The 19,910-nt window shown below is 36.2% G+C and overlaps 1 protein-coding gene across 2 annotated transcripts in view; it reads left to right on the forward strand.

The window, feature by feature from the left end:
- Window positions 1-17,492, forward strand: part of LOC128986990 (probable ATP-dependent RNA helicase DDX49) — a 39,017-nt gene extending 21,525 nt beyond the window's left edge. The window contains exons 1-8 of one of the 2 annotated variants that reach the window (XM_054407631.1): window positions 2,221-2,491; window positions 4,140-4,333; window positions 5,069-5,202; window positions 7,035-7,245; window positions 9,996-10,162; window positions 11,940-12,094; window positions 15,099-15,299; window positions 17,164-17,492. In XM_054407631.1, coding sequence (XP_054263606.1) covers window positions 2,428-2,491; window positions 4,140-4,333; window positions 5,069-5,202; window positions 7,035-7,245; window positions 9,996-10,162; window positions 11,940-12,094; window positions 15,099-15,299; window positions 17,164-17,444 — 1,407 coding nt within the window. In that variant the 5' untranslated portion in view covers window positions 2,221-2,427 and the 3' untranslated portion in view covers window positions 17,445-17,492. Of the gene's footprint in view, window positions 1-2,220; window positions 2,492-4,139; window positions 4,334-5,068; window positions 5,203-7,034; window positions 7,246-9,995; window positions 10,163-11,939; window positions 12,095-15,098; window positions 15,300-17,163 lie in introns of those variants that run through there. The other variant, XM_054407632.1, reaches the window with a different exon arrangement.
- Window positions 17,493-19,910: the final 2,418 nt, after the last annotated feature.

The raw sequence follows: 19,910 nt of genomic DNA on the forward strand, positions 1-19,910 counted from the left end.
GACTAGTAATAATAACTTACAGTGTATGTAATTCGTATTTTCCACATCATCACCTGACGACCATTGGCCATTTGTTAAAAATTTTGAAAACAGCTGTTTTCATAAAATCGTACCGGTTGTGCAATCAATACGGTATTTCTTTCTAAATATTACTACCACAATGAGAAGATAAAATCAATGGCTATCCAGTGGTACCACCCGCAACATCCCACGACGAAAATTATCTGAGCAGGGTAAGAATAATGCCAAACAAGACGTGTTTTGTAGAGATGGGCGTTATTTAACATAACAGGATGAATAACAGTGTTGCGGCCACGGCAACGTTATCGCGGCAACACGTTGCCGAGAACTCCCTGTTATTATAATAACTATCTATCTACACAATGTTGCAGGAAAGCCGCGCGGACAACGAAAACATGCATTGCCATCAGTGTCGTTGCCGCAACGCTACCAGAGCAACGATAACTTCTGAAACGAACTAGAATTAGAATAACGCATCCTGTCTGGACAACGCCCGACTCGCGGCTACAACTGAAAACTGAACTGATCAACCGACAACGATAACTGAACGCCGCAACACCGACCGGCGGACAACGGTTTACAGCGGCAACGAGTTGGCAATCGTTATTGAAATAACAGGTTGCCGCAACACGTTATTGGGCAGCTGCGTTATCGTTATAACCGTTGCCGGAAAACAACGATAATTCCCATCTCTAGTGTTTTGACAGTTCCCAAGTGTCGGCTACAAAAGTCGTGCCGCCCCAAAAATTCATTTGATTTCTAATCGTCGTGACATTGTTATATACCTGCTACAGGGTTTGTTTATGTAATAAAATGAAAGTTCACAATGTGATCTTTCGAATGGTATAAGTTATTATTCTCATCTGAGTTGATTGTAAGTGTTTCTTTTACCGCTAAAAAAATATCGGCCCAGATCGTCACCAGACGACTTTGGCCATTCTAAGCATCAACGTCAGATCGTCACCAGATGACAATCGGCCACTGCTAGGGTTAAGTCAGTCCGATCCCTTACCAGATTTATTTAAGTTAGACCACACAGTTAATTAGATGCGGAACAACTTCCTAAACCTGCAAAATAGCCTAGCCTAGACCTGTTTCGGGTACAGTTTCTTAACTGGGCTAGGTATGCTAGGCCTAATATCGATTGAAACTATTGATTCGATTAGTAAACCTTCATGCAATTTTTTCACCATCAGCAAGTTTGGTTGGTTAGGTTAGGTTATGATAGTTTAATTTGATATAGTATTTCAAACATTGATTATTAATCAATATTTCCAATTCAATAGCTTCAATCGATATTAGCATAGCCCAATTAAGAAACTGTACTCCCTGTTTCTATATAACTCGCGCCAACAAAAAAAAACTTAAGTTAAAAATCTATCAAGAACTTACCTCAATCATTACAGGCCCATATAGGCTAGGCCTAGCCTGTGCATCTATTTCTGTTGAGTTTTAGCCACTGGTAGGCTTGAAAAGTGCTTGGGCACAACACTTTGATCAGTTCTTTTTGTGCCTTTGTATCCATGTTTAATTAGTGTAGGGCCTAGGGCAGAAATACGAATTAGTCTAGGTTAAATAGGCCTATGCCTAACCTATAAATTAGCCTATCAAGAAATGACCGATATCTAATTATTAGCCTAAATCATGTAACGAATTACACAGTTGGCGTATCAAAACTATCACAAAATCTTACTTAATGCCAAAACCGCATTAACTTAGATTTCACTTAGATGTTACATTCACAATTCTATCGATGTTAGGCCCCTAGATCACTCACAAATTTCCAACATGGCGGATTCCAGAATCAGAGACCGGGCCAGATTGGCGCCAGAATTACATCATTTTTTTTTCAACCCTCCCTTCATCCCCACCACTTCCACTAAAGGGTTCCACCTAGCATGATCAAGTCAGGAGGATTTAGGAGCTTCTGATTGTTGGCTACCTGTTAACTTGTATTTTGACTTTTTTGATAGAAGTTCATTCATAGCAAAAAAAAACTCATGCAGTATACAGTATACCATGAAAATAAATGTTTTTATTTATATTTGGAGCTAGGTCTAAAGTAAAAATTTTAATCTTTTTTAAAACGTAACTACAATATTAAGCTTCATAGCTTTTAAGTCCAGCCTTCGTTTGTAAAGCAGTTTGTACAACAGCTTTTTTTACCACTGTCGTCTACTGAGCATGCACTGAAAAACTGGAACTTGTTGTTTGTTAGGTTATGTTTACGTCTACTTTAGGTAACTACTAACTAGTGTATGCCTGAATTGTATTTTGTTTTGTGAAACTTTGCCACAAGTTCAATAATAAACGCAAATCTCATGTTTTCTATGCCTTGAAACTAAGTATTCCACTTTATCATTAACTTATTACAGTCTGAAGTGTTCTTAATAAATTATAAACAAAATGTCTAAAAGCTTGAGTGACCTGAAGTTAAATAATTGGATTATTCGTCAGTGTCATGCATTAGGTAAATGTTAAAACTGCTTTATATTTCTGTTTAATAAGTATTTTGGTAGATTTTGTTTACACTGAAAAACATTGTGCTTAAGTTATCACGTTTCCTACTCAAGTTCATCACAACTAGGCTATTTTAAAATGGTACACAACTGTCACCTGTTTTGATATCCATATCAAGATCTTAACATATGTGGGTAGTCTTCCGTATCTGTTATTACAAACAACCCAATGAAAATATCGATCTATATATCGATTATTTCATTCAAAATATCGTTTGGTTAGTTAAGGTAACAAGTTAGGGTAACCTAACTAACCAAACAATATATTGAATGAAATAATCGATATATCAAATAATTTCTAATTCGGTTGTTTTTGACAACAGATACGGAAGTGTACCCACTTATGTTTATGAATGTTGCTACCATGTGGTCATTGTTTTAAGCTTTAGTTTAGACTGACCATTAGGTTAATTCGCCGTCATCGTTGGACCAAGCCATCAATGTACACATCATTGGTTCCAAACAACCTTAATTACATTAAGTTAAATGTTGATTTTTAGTTTCGGGACTTAAGCTTATCCCATGATGGTATTGATAACTACGCGTAAGTTTATGTACAGACACGTCACTATGTATAACTTGGTGTACGGTACACCACAATCCCACTAATCCAAACACCGCTAACCTGAGAACTCCTGACTAATCTGAACCACCTGTTGGGGAAACCAGGGTTTCGTACCAGCCGGGGAACTGGAGAAACCGAGAATGGTATGTGAGTTTTCATGACCGGGAATGTCTGTTAATTGCACCTAAGTAGACTCCCGATTATTTCAAATTAGGTAAGGCTATGCTATGTTATATACTGTGACAACTAAGATGCTTAGCGTGATGAGACCCTACATCTCACGGACAGACTAGATGATATAGCATAGTTGCCATTGCCTAAATTACTTCACCGACCACCAATGAGTAACATCCTTCTCAATAGGGCAATTGATTAAAAAAACTACCTACTATTTTGTGTGTGTTTAAATTATTGTTATTAGCCTAACTTACTAGGCTAATTTACTTGATTTGTAAATACTTGTTGGCCTATGTAAAACAAAGCTAAACGGTGTGTAGACTGCATTTTAAATATTTGATTATTACCTACCAGTTTAGCTTTACTACTCATTCAAAGTCGATGTTAGATTTTTTCTGGGTACTTGCGGTTTATCCACTCATTATTATCCACTCATTATAGTGGATAATACAGAGTCTACTGTAGGCCTACTTAAATTTTATATGGAACTGGACATGTAGAATAATTGGATGATTAATCAGTGATAGCCAATGGTCAAGCATCCATTCAACCGTTGCTATTTTTCAAGTAAGAAAATTACAATTGCGGTAGATAATCAAGGAACTTATGATATGGAAAACCACAGCGTCACAGTGATAACGAGAGTAATAATGTTCATTTACTAAAAATGCATTGTTTTATTTTATTATGCAATCTTAATGCGGTTCCAGCTATTCTGAACAATTTAGTAGGCCAAACCCAAACCGAGTTCGTTACGGTACCAATTAGTTGGGATTAGTTAGACTCTAGTGTACTTGTTACTATTGATATAAGATTACTTTCGAACCATTTTATGTAACTTAACAATTGTTTTACAGGAATACATCAACCCACTCCTATACAAGCCAACTGCATACCTCATATTTTGGCTGGTGGTGATTGTATAGGATGTGCTAAAACAGGTAGTGGTAAAACATTAGCATTTGCTCTGCCAATTCTGCAAAAGCTCTGTGAAGATCCGTATGGCATATTTGCGATAGTCCTAACACCAACAAGAGAACTAGCATTTCAGGTACTTGTGTTGTGTGTGTTTAAAACTAATCCACTAATCCTAAAAATAGTACCGTACCGTACTTACTTAAAAATAATACTAAGTTAAGAAGGCTGTCCAAACGTAAAATTTGTCTTGTTGAAATCTAACTTTAGTTTAAAAAACAATACTAGGTTGCTAAATTTCATCACTAGGGTGTTTAAAGTGACTCTTTTCGACCAGAGCTCAAGGAAAATGAGCGAAGGTTGAAAAGATACTTTGGCCTGTGTGATGAACTATGTTTTTGTTTATTGCAACATTATTCAACAAACTAAGTTAGAAAACTTAAATACTTTTCATGTAAAGATAACCTCTCATAACGACTTCCAATTTGTTTTTAATTTTGCTGATGCAAACAAGCAGCTGTTCAGTAGGTTTTTCAATAAGTTAGTCTATTACGATTGTGTTTGTGTATCGATAAGTCAAACTAATGATAAGATTCAAAAATAAGCTACAACCGATTAAAGCAATCGATACATACTTTTATCAATATACATGCTATCGCTTACAATCCTGAGTTAACAACAGCTGGCTTTTACTTCCTAGGGAATAAAAAGGTGTTTTACTCCTTTGAGAGTAAAATAGCCTAACTACTTTTGACCCGCCACACATGTATTAATAACGGCTGTTTTAGCTGCATGACAAAAATAGTGTTAAAACCCCAAAAATATGGTACAGTTTATTGTTTGATATTGAGTGCTCATGTTATTGTTGTAGATAAGTGATACTTTTGCTGCCATTGGCAAGGCTATCAACCTCAGGCAGTGTGTGATAGTTGGAGGTATGGACATGGTGACTCAAGGGCAGATGTTGGCAAAGAGGCCACACGTCGTCATCGCCACACCTGGCAGGTAAATAAACATGGATTATTACACACCACAAGTTCAAATAAGGTAGGAATGATAAACAAAAAAAAAGCAAAAAGAAAATTGATTTTGATTGAAGCGGTCTGGGTAGCTAAGTGGGTATAGTGCTTGTCTTGTAATCTGTAGGTCACAATTTAAATAAGCCTACCGAGGAAAGTCAGAAGCTTTTGATTGTTAGAAACTGCACCCAGCTGTCCTCATCCATTGGGCTTGATCACTTTTCTAATAAAATATATAGACATTTTTGAGGCATTCCAAAAATCTTTTGTTATGAAATTTATATTGAACGAGCTTCTGGCCCGTCCTACATACAGGTATCGAGTAGTCAATTAAAACTAAATATAATTTGTTCTGTCTGTATGCACATTTTGGCGTGAAAACAGCAGTTTACACACAAAAGGACAAAATTCTGGGAGTTTTAATAGGGATAATCGTCTTGTAAAAATATGGCACCTGACCACCTATTTCTTCCATCTAAATAGGCCTCTACGATATGCATTTTAAATCCGATAATTTTATAGTAAAATAGCAATTGAGTTGATTTAAAAAGCCTTGAAGTGAGATTGGTGGCCGATTCACACACACACTGGTTTTGAGCAAAGTAGGCCTACACATCATCTTCCATTACTATCTTTCTTTTGTATCTCAACCTCCGTTAACTTGAACTGGTCCGTATATTTTCTCTGCACTTTATTCTCAAACCCAGCAATACGGGTTCTCAGTTCTTTGGTCGGTGCCCAAGTTTCTGAACCATACAGTAGGCCTACTACTGGGATGGTTAGGGTATGGTATGAATCGATTCTGGGTTCTACTGACACCCTGCAGCTTATTGAATAGTTTTCTAGAGACCCAATACACTATTTACATTACTAACCAAAATTTTGGTATGCCGACATACACACATTCAAATATTAGGAAAAAAAGTAGGCTATCAACACGTATTTACCATTTATTTATATCTTTAAAGATTAAGCGATGATTTGCTAAAAAACATTTCCCAAATATAAGTTAAAATGTTCATGGCATAAACTTATAATTACACAGATTGCATTTACGACAAAACTTAATTATACACAAAAGTTGGAGATGTATAGCTCAAAATTACACGTTTGCTGATGATGTAGATCCTTTACGTAGAAAAAACTATATTTTAAAGTGAAATAGAATGTGGGCAAACACCAATCATCAATATTTTTTTAAACAAATACGCTTTCTTAAACATTTCAATGACAGTTTGAACAAAGCCACACTAAAAAAACAGGCCGTAATGCTCGTGAAGCATGACGTCACGATAGAAGACGGCAATGACGTAGTTTGCCGTTTGTGATCAGCTGCTTGTATTAATCTTTCCTTGGGAAATAAATAAACAAATACCCTTTGTCACAAAAATATTAAACATTACGTCATTGCCGTCTTCTATCGTGACGTCATGCTTCACGAGCATTACGACCTGTTTTTTTAGTGTGGCCTATGTTTGAAACAAGCTGTTAGCTAAACCAGCACTGAAAAAACTTTAAATTGTTAGTATTTGCTGCTAGACTTGAAAAATTAAAACTAAAAAAAAAAACTGAAAACCTAAACTAAAATTGTGGCTTCAACATTCCCTTCCTTTTAAAATTAAATTTCATAATTTCTTCCAACTCAAAAATGATGAAAATCTGTTTAGTGGTTGATTCATAATTGTGAAGTAAAAAAAAACCATGTCTTGTTTTAATATATAAGATATCAAAACAGCATTCTGTAAGCTAACAACTAAAGTAATAGTGAACAGTCCTTGTTCAGTTTTAACCTCTACCTGTTTTATGCTTTGTCAACAGGATGGCTGATCATATAGAAAGCTGTGACACATTCTCCCTGGCCAGAATAAAATTCTTGGTTCTAGACGAAGCAGACAGACTTTTGAATGGAGCGTTTGATGAACAGCTACAGACAATCTTCAGTTGTCTACCCAAGCAGCGTCAGACCTTGCTGTTCAGTGCCACCATGACCGAGGCACTCGACACTGTCAAGCAGGTGGCCACCAATCAGGTTAGTAATGTGGCTCAACCTTTAAAACTGTGAATTTTGTAGTTAAAAATAGGATGAGCAGGTTCCAATTTTGAATTCCTTAAAACAGAGGTGTCGAGAAATCATCGATTCTAAATTATTGAGACAGTATTATACTGACCAGAATCCCCGTGATTGTAGACAAAGCATGATCATCTATCATGTTTGTGTTAACATCTTGATAATCTCCCAGGCAATCAAAAAATCCTGTCGGATAAACAAGATAAGAATCAATACTACCCAAATATTCCAGTTTTCAACTACCCCCCTCTTAAATAATCAGATACATTTTGGATACATAAATAAAACTTTTATCATCCATTTAACTTTTCAAAATTGTTCGTTGAGTATTTTACTAAACTTTTATATTTGTTTTTTTACTAATCTATTTTTATTCATTATGTATGTTAACTTGAGCTGGAATTGGAATAACATCCAATCGGGCTGCAAATTTAAAGTAATTCCTTGAACTTCAGTTTCAATAAAACTTGTGGAGTTTAGATTTATTTATGGCTCTAACAATATTATTTAATTAAATAGCTGTATAACAATAAGTGAAAAAAAACTGCAAAAGAGTTAACAAATCAGATAGGTAGGCCTAATTACTTTAAGTAAGTAATTTTATAGGTAGCAAATCGGTCAAATTCTCAATATATTACCATACTATTTTATTAAATACTAATGTTAAGTAGCTGACATTTTCACGAAATATTTTAATACCTTACTTGTAGCAGTTTTACGTCTTATGTCATGAGGCACCCTGTATATTGTGATGAGTTCTGTTGCAGGTGTTGTTGTGGGAGGCTGAGTCGGAGGTGGCCACAGTTGATCAGTTGGAGCAGTGGTACGTCTTATGTCATGAGGCACCCTGTATATTGTGATGAGTTCTGTTGCAGGTGTTGTTGTGGGAGGCTGAGTCGGAGGTGGCCACAGTTGATCAGTTGGAGCAGTGGTACGTCTTATGTCATGAGGCATCCTGTATATTGTGATGAGTTCTGTTGCAGGTGTTGTTGTGGGAGGCTGAGTCGGAGGTGGCCACAGTTGATCAGTTGGAGCAGTGGTACGTCTTATGTCATGAGGCACCCTGTATATTGTGATGAGTTCTGTTGCAGGTGTTGTTGTGGGAGGCTGAGTCGGAGGTGGCCACAGTTGATCAGTTGGAGCAGTGGTACGTCTTATGTCATGAGGCACCCTGTATATTGTGATGAGTTCTGTTGCAGGTGTTGTTGTGGGAGGCTGAGTCGGAGGTGGCCACAGTTGATCAGTTGGAGCAGTTGTACGTCTTATGTCATGAATCACCCTGTATATTGTGATGAGTTCTGTTGCAGGTGTTGTTGTGGGAGGCTGAGTCGGAGGTGGCCACAGTTGATCAGTTGGAGCAGTGGTACGTCTTATGTCATGAGGCACCCTGTATATTGTGATGAGTTCTGTTGCAGGTGTTGTTGTGGGAGGCTGAGTCGGAGGTGGCCACAGTTGATCAGTTGGAGCAGTGGTACGTCTTATGTCATGAGGCACCCTGTATATTGTGATGAGTTCTGTTGCAGGTGTTGTTGTGGGAGGCTGAGTCGGAGGTGGCCACAGTTGATCAGTTGGAGCAGTGGTACGTCTTATGTCATGAGGCATCCTGTATATTGTGATGAGTTCTGTTGCAGGTGTTGTTGTGGGAGGCTGAGTCGGAGGTGGCCACAGTTGATCAGTTGGAGCAGTGGTACGTCTTATGTCATGAGGCACCCTGTATATTGTGATGAGTTCTGTTGCAGGTGTTGTTGTGGGAGGCTGAGTCGGAGGTGGCCACAGTTGATCAGTTGGAGCAGTTGTACGTCTTATGTCATGAGGCATCCTGTATATTGTGATGAGTTCTGTTGCAGGTGTTGTTGTGGGAGGCTGAGTCGGAGGTGGCCACAGTTGATCAGTTGGAGCAGTGGTACGTCTTATGTCATGAGGCACCCTGTATATTGTGATGAGTTCTGTTGCAGGTGTTGTTGTGGGAGGCTGAGTCGGAGGTGGCCACAGTTGATCAGTTGGAGCAGTTGTACGTCTTATGTCATGAGGCATCCTGTATATTGTGATGAGTTCTGTTGCAGGTGTTGTTGTGGGAGGCTGAGTCGGAGGTGGCCACAGTTGATCAGTTGGAGCAGTGGTACGTCTTATGTCATGAGGCATCCTGTATATTGTGATGAGTTCTGTTGCAGGTGTTGTTGTGGGAGGCTGAGTCGGAGGTGGCCACAGTTGATCAGTTGGAGCAGTGGTACGTCTTATGTCATGAGGCATCCTGTATATTGTGATGAGTTCTGTTGCAGGTGTTGTTGTGGGAGGCTGAGTCGGAGGTGGCCACAGTTGATCAGTTGGAGCAGTGGTACGTCTTATGTCATGAGGCATCCTGTATATTGTGATGAGTTCTGTTGCAGGTGTTGTTGTGGGAGGCTGAGTCGGAGGTGGCCACAGTTGATCAGTTGGAGCAGTGGTACGTCTTATGTCATGAGGCATCCTGTATATTGTGATGAGTTCTGTTGCAGGTGTTGTTGTGGGAGGCTGAGTCGGAGGTGGCCACAGTTGATCAGTTGGAGCAGTGGTACGTCTTATGTCATGAGGCACCCTGTATATTGTGATGAGTTCTGTTGCAGGTGTTGTTGTGGGAGGCTGAGTCGGAGGTGGCCACAGTTGATCAGTTGGAGCAGTGGTACGTCTTATGTCATGAGGCATCCTGTATATTGTGATGAGTTCTGTTGCAGGTGTTGTTGTGGGAGGCTGAGTCGGAGGTGGCCACAGTTGATCAGTTGGAGCAGTGGTACGTCTTATGTCCAGTGGCAGTCAAGGATGGCTACCTTGTGGAAACAATACGAAAGTTCTCATCTTCACATTCTAACCCTTCAATCATTGTTTTCACAGAAACTTGCAAGTATGTATTGGCCCAAAAATAAAAAAATGTAACATTTAATTAAAATATAGCAGACATTTGGTTATTATTCAATAGATAGGTTTATATAATAAATGAGGTACGTTTTTAAAAGAGTTTATTCAGCATTGCCTCCAGGATTGATTTAAGACAATATAAAATAGGTTACGTACCTTTACGTCGTCAATCCTAGGTTAGTCTTTTTAGCAGCGACTAGTTTCGAAACTGACGTTTCATTTTCAAGCCTTGTCAAACATAAAATTATTTGAACATAATGTCGTCGTCAAAGTACACAAATATAACATTTAACACGCACAAATACATTAAGATACAGAAAGACGCGCAGCCGGCCATTACACGCACGACGGACACGACTCAACTACCGACTGCCAGCAGTTGTATAGTTCGTATAGTTTGTATAGTTCGTATAGTCGTATAGCAGTCGGTAGTTGAGTCGTGTCCGTCGTGCGTGTAATGGCCGGCCGCGCGTCTTTCTGTATCTTAATGTATTTGTGCGTGTTAAATGTTATATTTGTGTACTTTGATGACGACATTATGTTCAAATAATTTTATGTTTGACAAGGCTTGAAAATGAAACGTCAGTTTCGAAACTAGTCGCTGCTAAAAAGACTAACCTAGGATTGACGACGTAAAGGTACGTAACCTATTTTATATTGTTTTAAAAGAGCTTTTTTGTTTTGCGTAAAACTCTGTAGTTTGTATGTTCGCAGCAACGAGTTGACTCACTGCTTAATGGCATCATTGGTGAACAGAATGGCCCTATTTGCAGTTCTGTAGCTGACATGTACTCTTCACTGTGTGTTTAGAAGATTAAAAAAATGTTTGAACCTCCCTTCGCATATGAAATAAGGTTGTGACACTTTTTTTACCACAACAAATATATCTGATGCCAACATTTATCACCAGATAACTGAAGATTATGACCCTAATGCAATGATTGTTTTCCTTGTTAAAGTTCTAGCTTCTGTTTTAAAATGAAAATGAACTCGGTTGAATTGGACCACTGACAGAGTACGCTGATGTCAGTTACTGATTTTTGTCTAGTTTACCACCTTAAAGCCAAACTGAAAAACAATGTTTATATAAACTTTATCATATTTTATGTCACATAAACAATAATAAGAGAGAATAATAAGTGAGTGATGTCAATTTCAGTATCCAAAAGTCAGACTACACCACACAGGCCTAAATAACCTCCAATTAACACCTTTGCTGCGGGCCACTCACCGGTGGGCGGTGAGTGCTCTAGTTCCTTTCTGCCACGCTGAACCCTCACCAGTGAGTGCTAGAATCACCTACATTCCATTTAATTTCTGCCCAGCAGCACACCGGGAAGAACGGGTATTTTTATGTCTGCGTTTAGCTAGAAATGGGTGCTTTATTGTTGTGTAGGTTGATAGTAAATTTCCCTGTAAAATCCCTTCTAGCAAGCTGAGAAATCAACTCGTTGTCTTGTCCTTCTCCCTCCAATTGGCAATACAATGGGACCGGCTAGTTCCAGGCAGTGCTGCTATCTGTGAGTGCTTTAGTGAACTACGTCGACTCTCGTCGTAACACAGCACATCACCGCACGTCATTTACTATTTGTCAGACCGAATTATTTGAAAGCCAAACGGGTTCGTTTGATGTTGCGCCGCACTGGGGCTATGTCTGCCATTTGGAGGGCTGCAGCGAACGTGTTAAACATGTACACAAGTCTATCGGTACTACAATTGGCTCTGATGTCAGATGTAAGCCTCTCTTCTGTGTTTTGTTGCAGGAACTGCCAGTTGCTATCCATCACTCTCAATGAAGTTGGGTTTGAAAACGTACCTCTTCATGGGATGATTTCCCAGAAAGAGCGACTTGCCTCACTTGCAAGGTTCAAGTCAAACACTGTCAAGATACTCATTGCTACAGATGTCGCTAGTAGAGGTATTGCCACTTGTGATTTGTTATTCAGTACTTATGAACATTTATTTTCGCTACTGTTAAGTCTTAGTGGTGTATAATAACTGTAAACTAGTGAACCTGTGCGGCTCAATGCCCCGCAAAATAACATATGAATTTTGAAAACAAATTCATCGTATTATATATACCTATTGACTCGACGACAAAAATTAAACAGTAATAATGAAGCCTTGGAAGGGAAGCAGTCCAGCCATTTTCTAGCTGTAATGTGTATTATATTTAGTAAATTAATAAGTGTTCAAGTTCAAGTATGTTATAGGCAGCGAGCAAGGTTATAGGGTAGTTATTTTTAAAGATTTTTAAAACACATTTAACAAAACATTTTATAATATCAAACCAATAGGCCTATGTAGCATATTTTGAGGGTCATAAAAATGCTGCTTGAAGAAAACACACTTTTAAAAATAAACACTAAAAAACAATATTTTAATCACAAAAGCACTTCCATGAATACCTACTACGATTTTAGCCTTAAAGTTACCTTCAGGAAGATTACCCTCGTCAGAGTTTTCCGTAACGAATATGCGTATCCTATTAAAAGATGTAGCCTTACTTAAAACAACATATAATATAGTTGCTCATGACTGAAATTGGTCTGGGTAAGAACAGCGCTGCAAATGCCAAAGGTAACAGAAATTAGCATCTTTCCATTTTAAAAGGTAAGTTTTTTCAGACGGGTGAATTTTTATCCTCGAAATCAAAATACGTCCCCACTCACTTGTTCCATATTAGTCTAATCTGTGTCTTGGCAATCCACTGACCTCTATATTTAAAAACTCAGTTGGATTTTCTAGATGGATGTCTCCGCTTTCGTCTGTTTTTGAGGACTCACTCTTCTTCCCCTTGGCATACTGACAATTAACTTGTCAAGTTCATGTAGTAATTCATTAATACTGTTGGTTTATAAAGAAAATTAGATAAAAGATACTTGGCTTGGTGCTTTCATAACTGCAAACTCAAAATACACCCATAAGTAAAAAAGAATCAAGTTATTGGTTAAAAAAAACTATTTTTGTGTAATATCACTATTCATATGAAGTAGATGATTTGTTTAATTTGTCAATCAGCTGTTTAGTTTCAAATGAATTGATAATGTCAAAGATTTGTGATTTTTAATACATAAATTATTATAGTAAAGTTTTCTAAATCATGGTATCTCAACTAAATTTTACTATTCCCAGCATTAAAATAAAGTAGTAAGGTCCATTATGGGTAAACTTTAAGGTACACAATCCTTGATTGAAATGTAGTATACATTAAGAGTCATAATACAAAGCAATTATTATGTAGTAGACTTTGACTATTTTCAAGTAACAAACATATGTTTCTGTAAATAAAAATTATCTCCCATGTTATCCTTATGGAGAAATACGAAACTTTAAAGGGCCCTAGGGCCTCACTCTCTAATTATTTCCCTAAAAAGAAAGTTTCCTGCACAACTTCACGTTAAGCTCTTTACAATGACACCAAAAACATGTCAATCGGTTCAGTAGTTTCGGAGGAGTAATTGTCACAAAAAACCTGCTTGCGTATTAAATAAGTATAGATGTAAATGCAAATGAAGAGACTAAATTGGCTAATGTTTGCTTATTATTAATCTTATTTATTCTCCCATAACCATTTATACAGTCGTTCTTGACTTACATTGATCCTATGCATCTCCTTCATCGTCTATCAACATTCTCGAGTTACTTCATCTTTTCACCTCTTTGGGGGTCCATGGGTCTATTTTTATCAGGATTTTTCTTCCATTTTTATTTATCATAGTTTCATATCCCCTATTTATATAAGTCCATTTCAAAAGTGTGATGTGCTTTATTTATGCTTCAGCAACTACATCTGGTGATGTCAGTTTTAAATCTTGCCACAAAATTAAGATAAATATACATAAACGAAATGCCACAAATAAAATGAATGTATGCAAAAATATGACAAAAAGGCCATGCAACATAGGTAATTTAAGGGGAGATGCCCACTTTTTAGATTTAATGCATTTTATATGGGTAAACATCGTGTTGCTTAGGTACCATTTAAGAAAGAACCCTTTTAGCTATGCATATCAAATTTTAACTACTTATTTGTATTGACATTTAAGACAAACTGTACTAATTTAAATATGTTCTACCAAAAAAATCATATTTTATCAAAATTTTTAAAATATATAATTTTTTTCACTATTTTACAAACATTAATTAATTTTATTGTTAATGTTTTTTTAAACATAGAAGCAAACTTTTAGTACACTTTGTGGGCCATGATGTCCTAAGTAACAGAAAAAAATTTGAAGTCAGTGGTATTTATAGTAGTCTGGAAAATGGTACCTAAACATTAAAAAACACAGTTTCGGAAAAACTCATTTAAAGTCAAGCCTAGGCCTACCCTATGCCACATTATTCCTCATCACAAACAGCACTATTATTATATACACATATGTTATGAAGAAAGAAAAACAAACAGAAAAAGATTTTTGTTGACTATTTAACCTAGCAACAACATTTATTCAGTGCAACCATTCAAAAAATTAAATTTCTAACATTAAATTTAATTGACGCTAATTCAGCCCATTGTGAATAAAACCGAGTGTGTAGTACTATTTATATTATTTTTTATGATTGTTAGACTGTAGTAAATATATTAAAAATATATATTTTCTGAATCTGGAAAAGATGACAAATTTTTCAATGCAATAAACAAAAAATTAATTTTTTGACCGAAAAACTGGACATCTCCCCTTAAAACAAATCCAATTATGCAATGCAAGTTTTATATAATTGTCCTTGTAGGAAGACTAAAATATTTAACAACAACAGATGTAAACTGTTTATTCTTTGTTTGAAGTTCAACTGTTTAGCAAACAACATTACTACAATTATCTCCTTAAAATCTAAAATGTATTTTTCAAGAACCAATGTGTTGTAATGTTCCTAACAACTGCAAATTGTAAGCTGTTTTTACATTCCTATTTCAGGTCTAGACATTCCGGCAGTAGAATTGGTAATCAACCACGATATGCCTAGTAGCCCGACGACCTACATACACCGGGTTGGTAGGACTGCCCGAGCTGGTCGCAGCGGAACGGCCATCAGTCTGGTCACACCTCATGACCTGCGACTCCTACAGGCCGTGGAACAAGCCATCAACACCAAGCTGCAGGAATATACCATCAGCGGTAAGCAATATCAGTAAAATATGTGATAAAATGTCACCAATGATACTCATGATGTGGTATTTTAACCTCTAGATTAATTGACAGATTTGCTTAAAATACCTTTAATCCGTCAATGTCACCAATGAGCGGCGACCGGTTTCAGCCCAGCTGTGGGCCATCCTTTTTATCTTCCTGAAGATAAATATGTGTTTATTTATGTCAGAATTAGCTTACTCAAGGTTTAAAAATATGAAAACTCACTAAGAGATGTATTTTATTGGGCCAGTTTGTATATTTAAACTACTGAAGTGAATCCCATGGAGGAGGGGGAGGCTGACTTAGTTACTGAGCTTTAACATTGATTTTTGTTACAGTTTTTTCAATAGTTAAGTTTGATATGGTTTGGCAAGTATCCTTGCCATGTCATCTTTCAATGGACTAGTACTAAATGAAAGCTCAACTTGTGTCTGCCGAACATTCATAACTTAAGAGGAGTTTGTATTTTGATGTTATTAAAACAGCATAATTCTCAAACCATTATCAGCCGATCATCAATAACAAAAGTTTACAGTCAATCAGAACCAGGCATTACTACATCTTTTAAATATTTGCTTTGCGTTTAAATATTATTTTGGTAACTTTTTTGTTATATGTAGCGAACAGTTGTTAGATTAATTGAATCATTTTGAAGCAAATATGACTTTGATTAGGCCTTCTACCTTTAGTAGGGCGCTTTAACTTAATTTTAACTTAAATGTAGCCAACAATTTGTTAGTTTAATTGAATCATTTTGAAGAAAATATGTCTTTGATTAGGCCTTCTGCCTTTAGTAGGGCGCTTTAAGTTTATTTTAACTTTAAAATACACAACTTGTGGATTGCTGGCCTTGTGTTAGGCACACAGCCCCATAATAACAATCTATATATAAAAAAATATTGGTTTTCTTTTCCAAGTGGGTTTGGCTATTCACTCGATTGATTTTTATAATTTTGATCTTAAATTAAAGGTATGCACGCACAGATTTGCTATCCTTAAGCATCATCACTTATTTATCCACTGTATCACTTAACCAAAAAACAAAAATTTGATTTTTTCGAATTCTTACATTAATTAAAGATGCATTTCACCAGTTGTAACTACACTATCCAATGTTTTGGTCTAATAACATTCAGTGAAATACCAGATATCATTTGAGCTATTGATTATTACGATCGGACCTACCTGAAGCATGCTGCTGAATCACGAATCAACCATTATTACAGTCCAACCTCGGTATAACAAATCTGAAGGGACTGAACTGAATATTTGTTATATCAAGGATTTTGTTAAAATGAGGTTCGTTATATTTAAGGTTATTAAGATCAAATCACAATAGAATAAAATAATAATTAATGGCCATGTCAGGACCAAAATAACTACATATTTTGTTATTCTTTCACACATTGACACATATTTTATTGAAGAAAAAGTATACAACAAATTATGCTTTAAATATTTTTAGGGATTATAAGTTTTGTAAAGTTTGCCTCTCAGTTTTAAAAGATAGGGAAATAGCCACCTTAACACATTTAAATACTGAGCTCTGCTTGCTAAATTCTTCTACCATAAATGTTTAACTCAACACTGCCAGATTTGCTATTGTTAGATGTTAAGTATGATTGTCAAATTATTTTGCAAAGGTCTGTTTTGGTCAAGCGAAAATAAAATGCAACATTAATTATCCTATTGTTGTTATAACATTCTCTAAAGTCGATTGCTGTTCCCTTGCACTTAGAAATCAATAACAAACTATCTGAAGTTTCAGGATGAATCTTATTAGCTTCATGTTATGTTAACTTTTTTTAACTGTTATAATGTTAACTTTTGTTGTTACTTCATTTTACAGGTAAAGAAGTCGCAAAAATCTTTACTCAAGTCTCCGTCACAAAGAGGGAAGCCGAAATAAAACTGGATCACAATGACTTTGAAGAAAGGAAGAAAGTAAACAAGAGGAAGAAATTGATATTAGAAGGTAAAGATCCTGATGAAGAAGAAAAAAGACAAGAGGAAGAAAAGAAACAAAAGTTAAAAGAGACCAAGTTAGCGATAAAGAAAAGGATGAGACAAAGAAAACGTGAGATCAAAAAGTTTGTTAAAGAAAATGTACAAAAAGATTTGAAAAGCTGATTGGAGCTGTTACTTATGTGATTGTTAATAAATATCCTTAATTATTAACGTTACTGTGTATTTATTTTTTAGGCACCATGCACAGATTCTCTTCCGTGTTTCTCTTCTTAGCTGTGGTATTATTTCAATAGTCTTGATTCTCTGACCTAAACCAACAGAGACACATGATTCATGCAGTAAGGTCAGAGTTGCTATGGAGTATTTTTGTAAATCGTTGGTCCAAGCTACATCAATTAATTCCATCCAACTAAAAAACTAGCCAATTCCTCCATTTAACATTTTTTAAGTAAATAAGTTTATTATTATTATTATCATGGCTTTCAATAATCAAGTGGTTCACACCACCTTCTCTGATGTGTAAGTTTGCTCATTGAATTACTTTATTTTAGAAGACTGGTAGGTATAAGGGATTATCGTTTATTTTACATTTGGTTCTAAAGCAAAGCAACAGGAACATTACTATGCAATTTTCTAACTACATGTTAGCTAAGCCATATTTTTCTGTAGTTATCAAAAAATAGATGGATTTGAATTTGAATCACTAGTTGCGGCTAGTTCTCATTCCTTCCAAGGACAAATCAGTAATATCATAGATAAAACATACTCCCTTAGTAGATTTCCCATCCTTACGGAACAGCTGAAGCCAATTTTATTGTTAGTTCTGTCCGTTTTTCTGTAGAGGTCGTGTTTTGTTTACAATTTGTTTCCCGTTATTACAGCCATTTAAAACCTCGTTTAACCAAATAATACGATCTAATCATAAACAATAACTTGTCCCCTAGTTATATAACCAAACAGTAAAGCACAAATCAAGAAATTAACCCTAAAATAATAGAAACAAAGTTTCGTCGACACTAGCGCCTTGGTGTCACGTACATGAACTAGACACGAAAAACGTGCTTCAAAATTTACAATGGGATGAGAAGTCTACTTGTGTTGGTTAGTCTATGGTAATATCCTCAGGCCGCTAAAACCAAAATATGATTTTTTACAAAACACAAAAACATCATTTACAGTAGACTCCCTCTTATCCGGACACCTTTTAACCGGACATCTGTTTAACCGGACTACACTTGGCGGAAATTACATCTCTTTAACTGGACAATTTTTATCAGCACATTGGTTTAACCGGACTAGATCGGCAGGAAGTGGGCAGTACTGAAACGACTGTTCTCGTGGGGAAGATTTGAGACCAGTGATCACGTGTCTAAATACAATGCTCTCATAAATTTAAGGCGAATATCACAGTAAATAGTCCGTTTTAACGAGTTTTTGGGGACGTCGGTTTAACCGGAAACCCCGTTATCCGGACTGGCCTCGGTCCCGAGGAGTCTGGATAAGAGGGAGTCTACTGTACAGAAAATAGTTGACATTTATTAATAAAGACATATTTTCGAAAAACATGGAAAAAGTTTGAAAAATGTGCATTTTTAACCTTTTGTAACGTAGGTTCACTTTAGCAAGATTATAAGAAGGACTATTCTTGTTTGGAATTTAAATTTTGTTCTAAATGAAATGGTGTTGGAATATTCAATAAAAACATAAACAGAAAACTTACAAATTGTCAACTTCATCACCCTAAAAATCTGCTCAAAATGGTGTATGTATTTAAAAAACAATGTAGGAACTAATTAATGAACAGTTTGGAGTCATAAGTGGACTTTCATTTTGCATACAGTATTGCGGTTGGGCAGTTATTTTGGCTAATTGTATGATACCAACCTTGCGTTCATCATCACCTTAAAATATGCACGTCAGTGTGCAGCGTGTGAATACAATATTATTCTGAAAACTGAACTGCATGAAAACTAAAATGTTATTGGGTCTCCAATTCTAGAATTTGATAAGCATCAACTTATAGTCTAAAGAATTTGGGATTTTAAATTTAGCTAGCTTACCCGAGAAAATAAACAGCCCAAGGTTTTTTTATATATACACAAAATGGTTCACAATGTAACAATGATAAATAATCCTCTTCTGAGAGACGATTAAGATTAAGAGATACATTCTACTTCCATAGGTTTAATAACAATGAACTTCTGAAGGTTTCCCAATAATCCACTTTCTGAAGATTATATTTTTACGACAGTTACACGCCAGGTTTCATATTTTAAGGCGAAGATGAATGTTGAATGAATCAGGTGACATTTATCAGCTGGTTCTTTAGCAAGGATTAATTATTACGAAGCCCAATGATCAGGGACAGCTGGGTCCAGTTTCGAACTATTAAAAAGATTTGGACTTTTCTCAGGATCGAACCGACATCCTTCATTCAAGAAGTCTAGTGCTAGGATGGAAAATCAATGTTATTTGTTATTTTGTGTGTATCACTTGGTGAATCTATATTTTTAGGGTGCTATACTGTAATAAAAAATATATTAAACTCTATAACTACTTACCAGTCACATAGCTTTTTCTTGAAACATAATAAACTGAGAATAACAATCTTTGCTGTGATTTGTATTA

This window comes from Macrosteles quadrilineatus, unplaced genomic scaffold (assembly GCF_028750875.1).
Source record: "Macrosteles quadrilineatus isolate MER2022 unplaced genomic scaffold, UCM_ALF_1.0 Scaffold_2__2_contigs__length_208266976, whole genome shotgun sequence".
In the NCBI taxonomy this organism is placed as follows: domain Eukaryota; kingdom Metazoa; phylum Arthropoda; class Insecta; order Hemiptera; family Cicadellidae; genus Macrosteles; species Macrosteles quadrilineatus.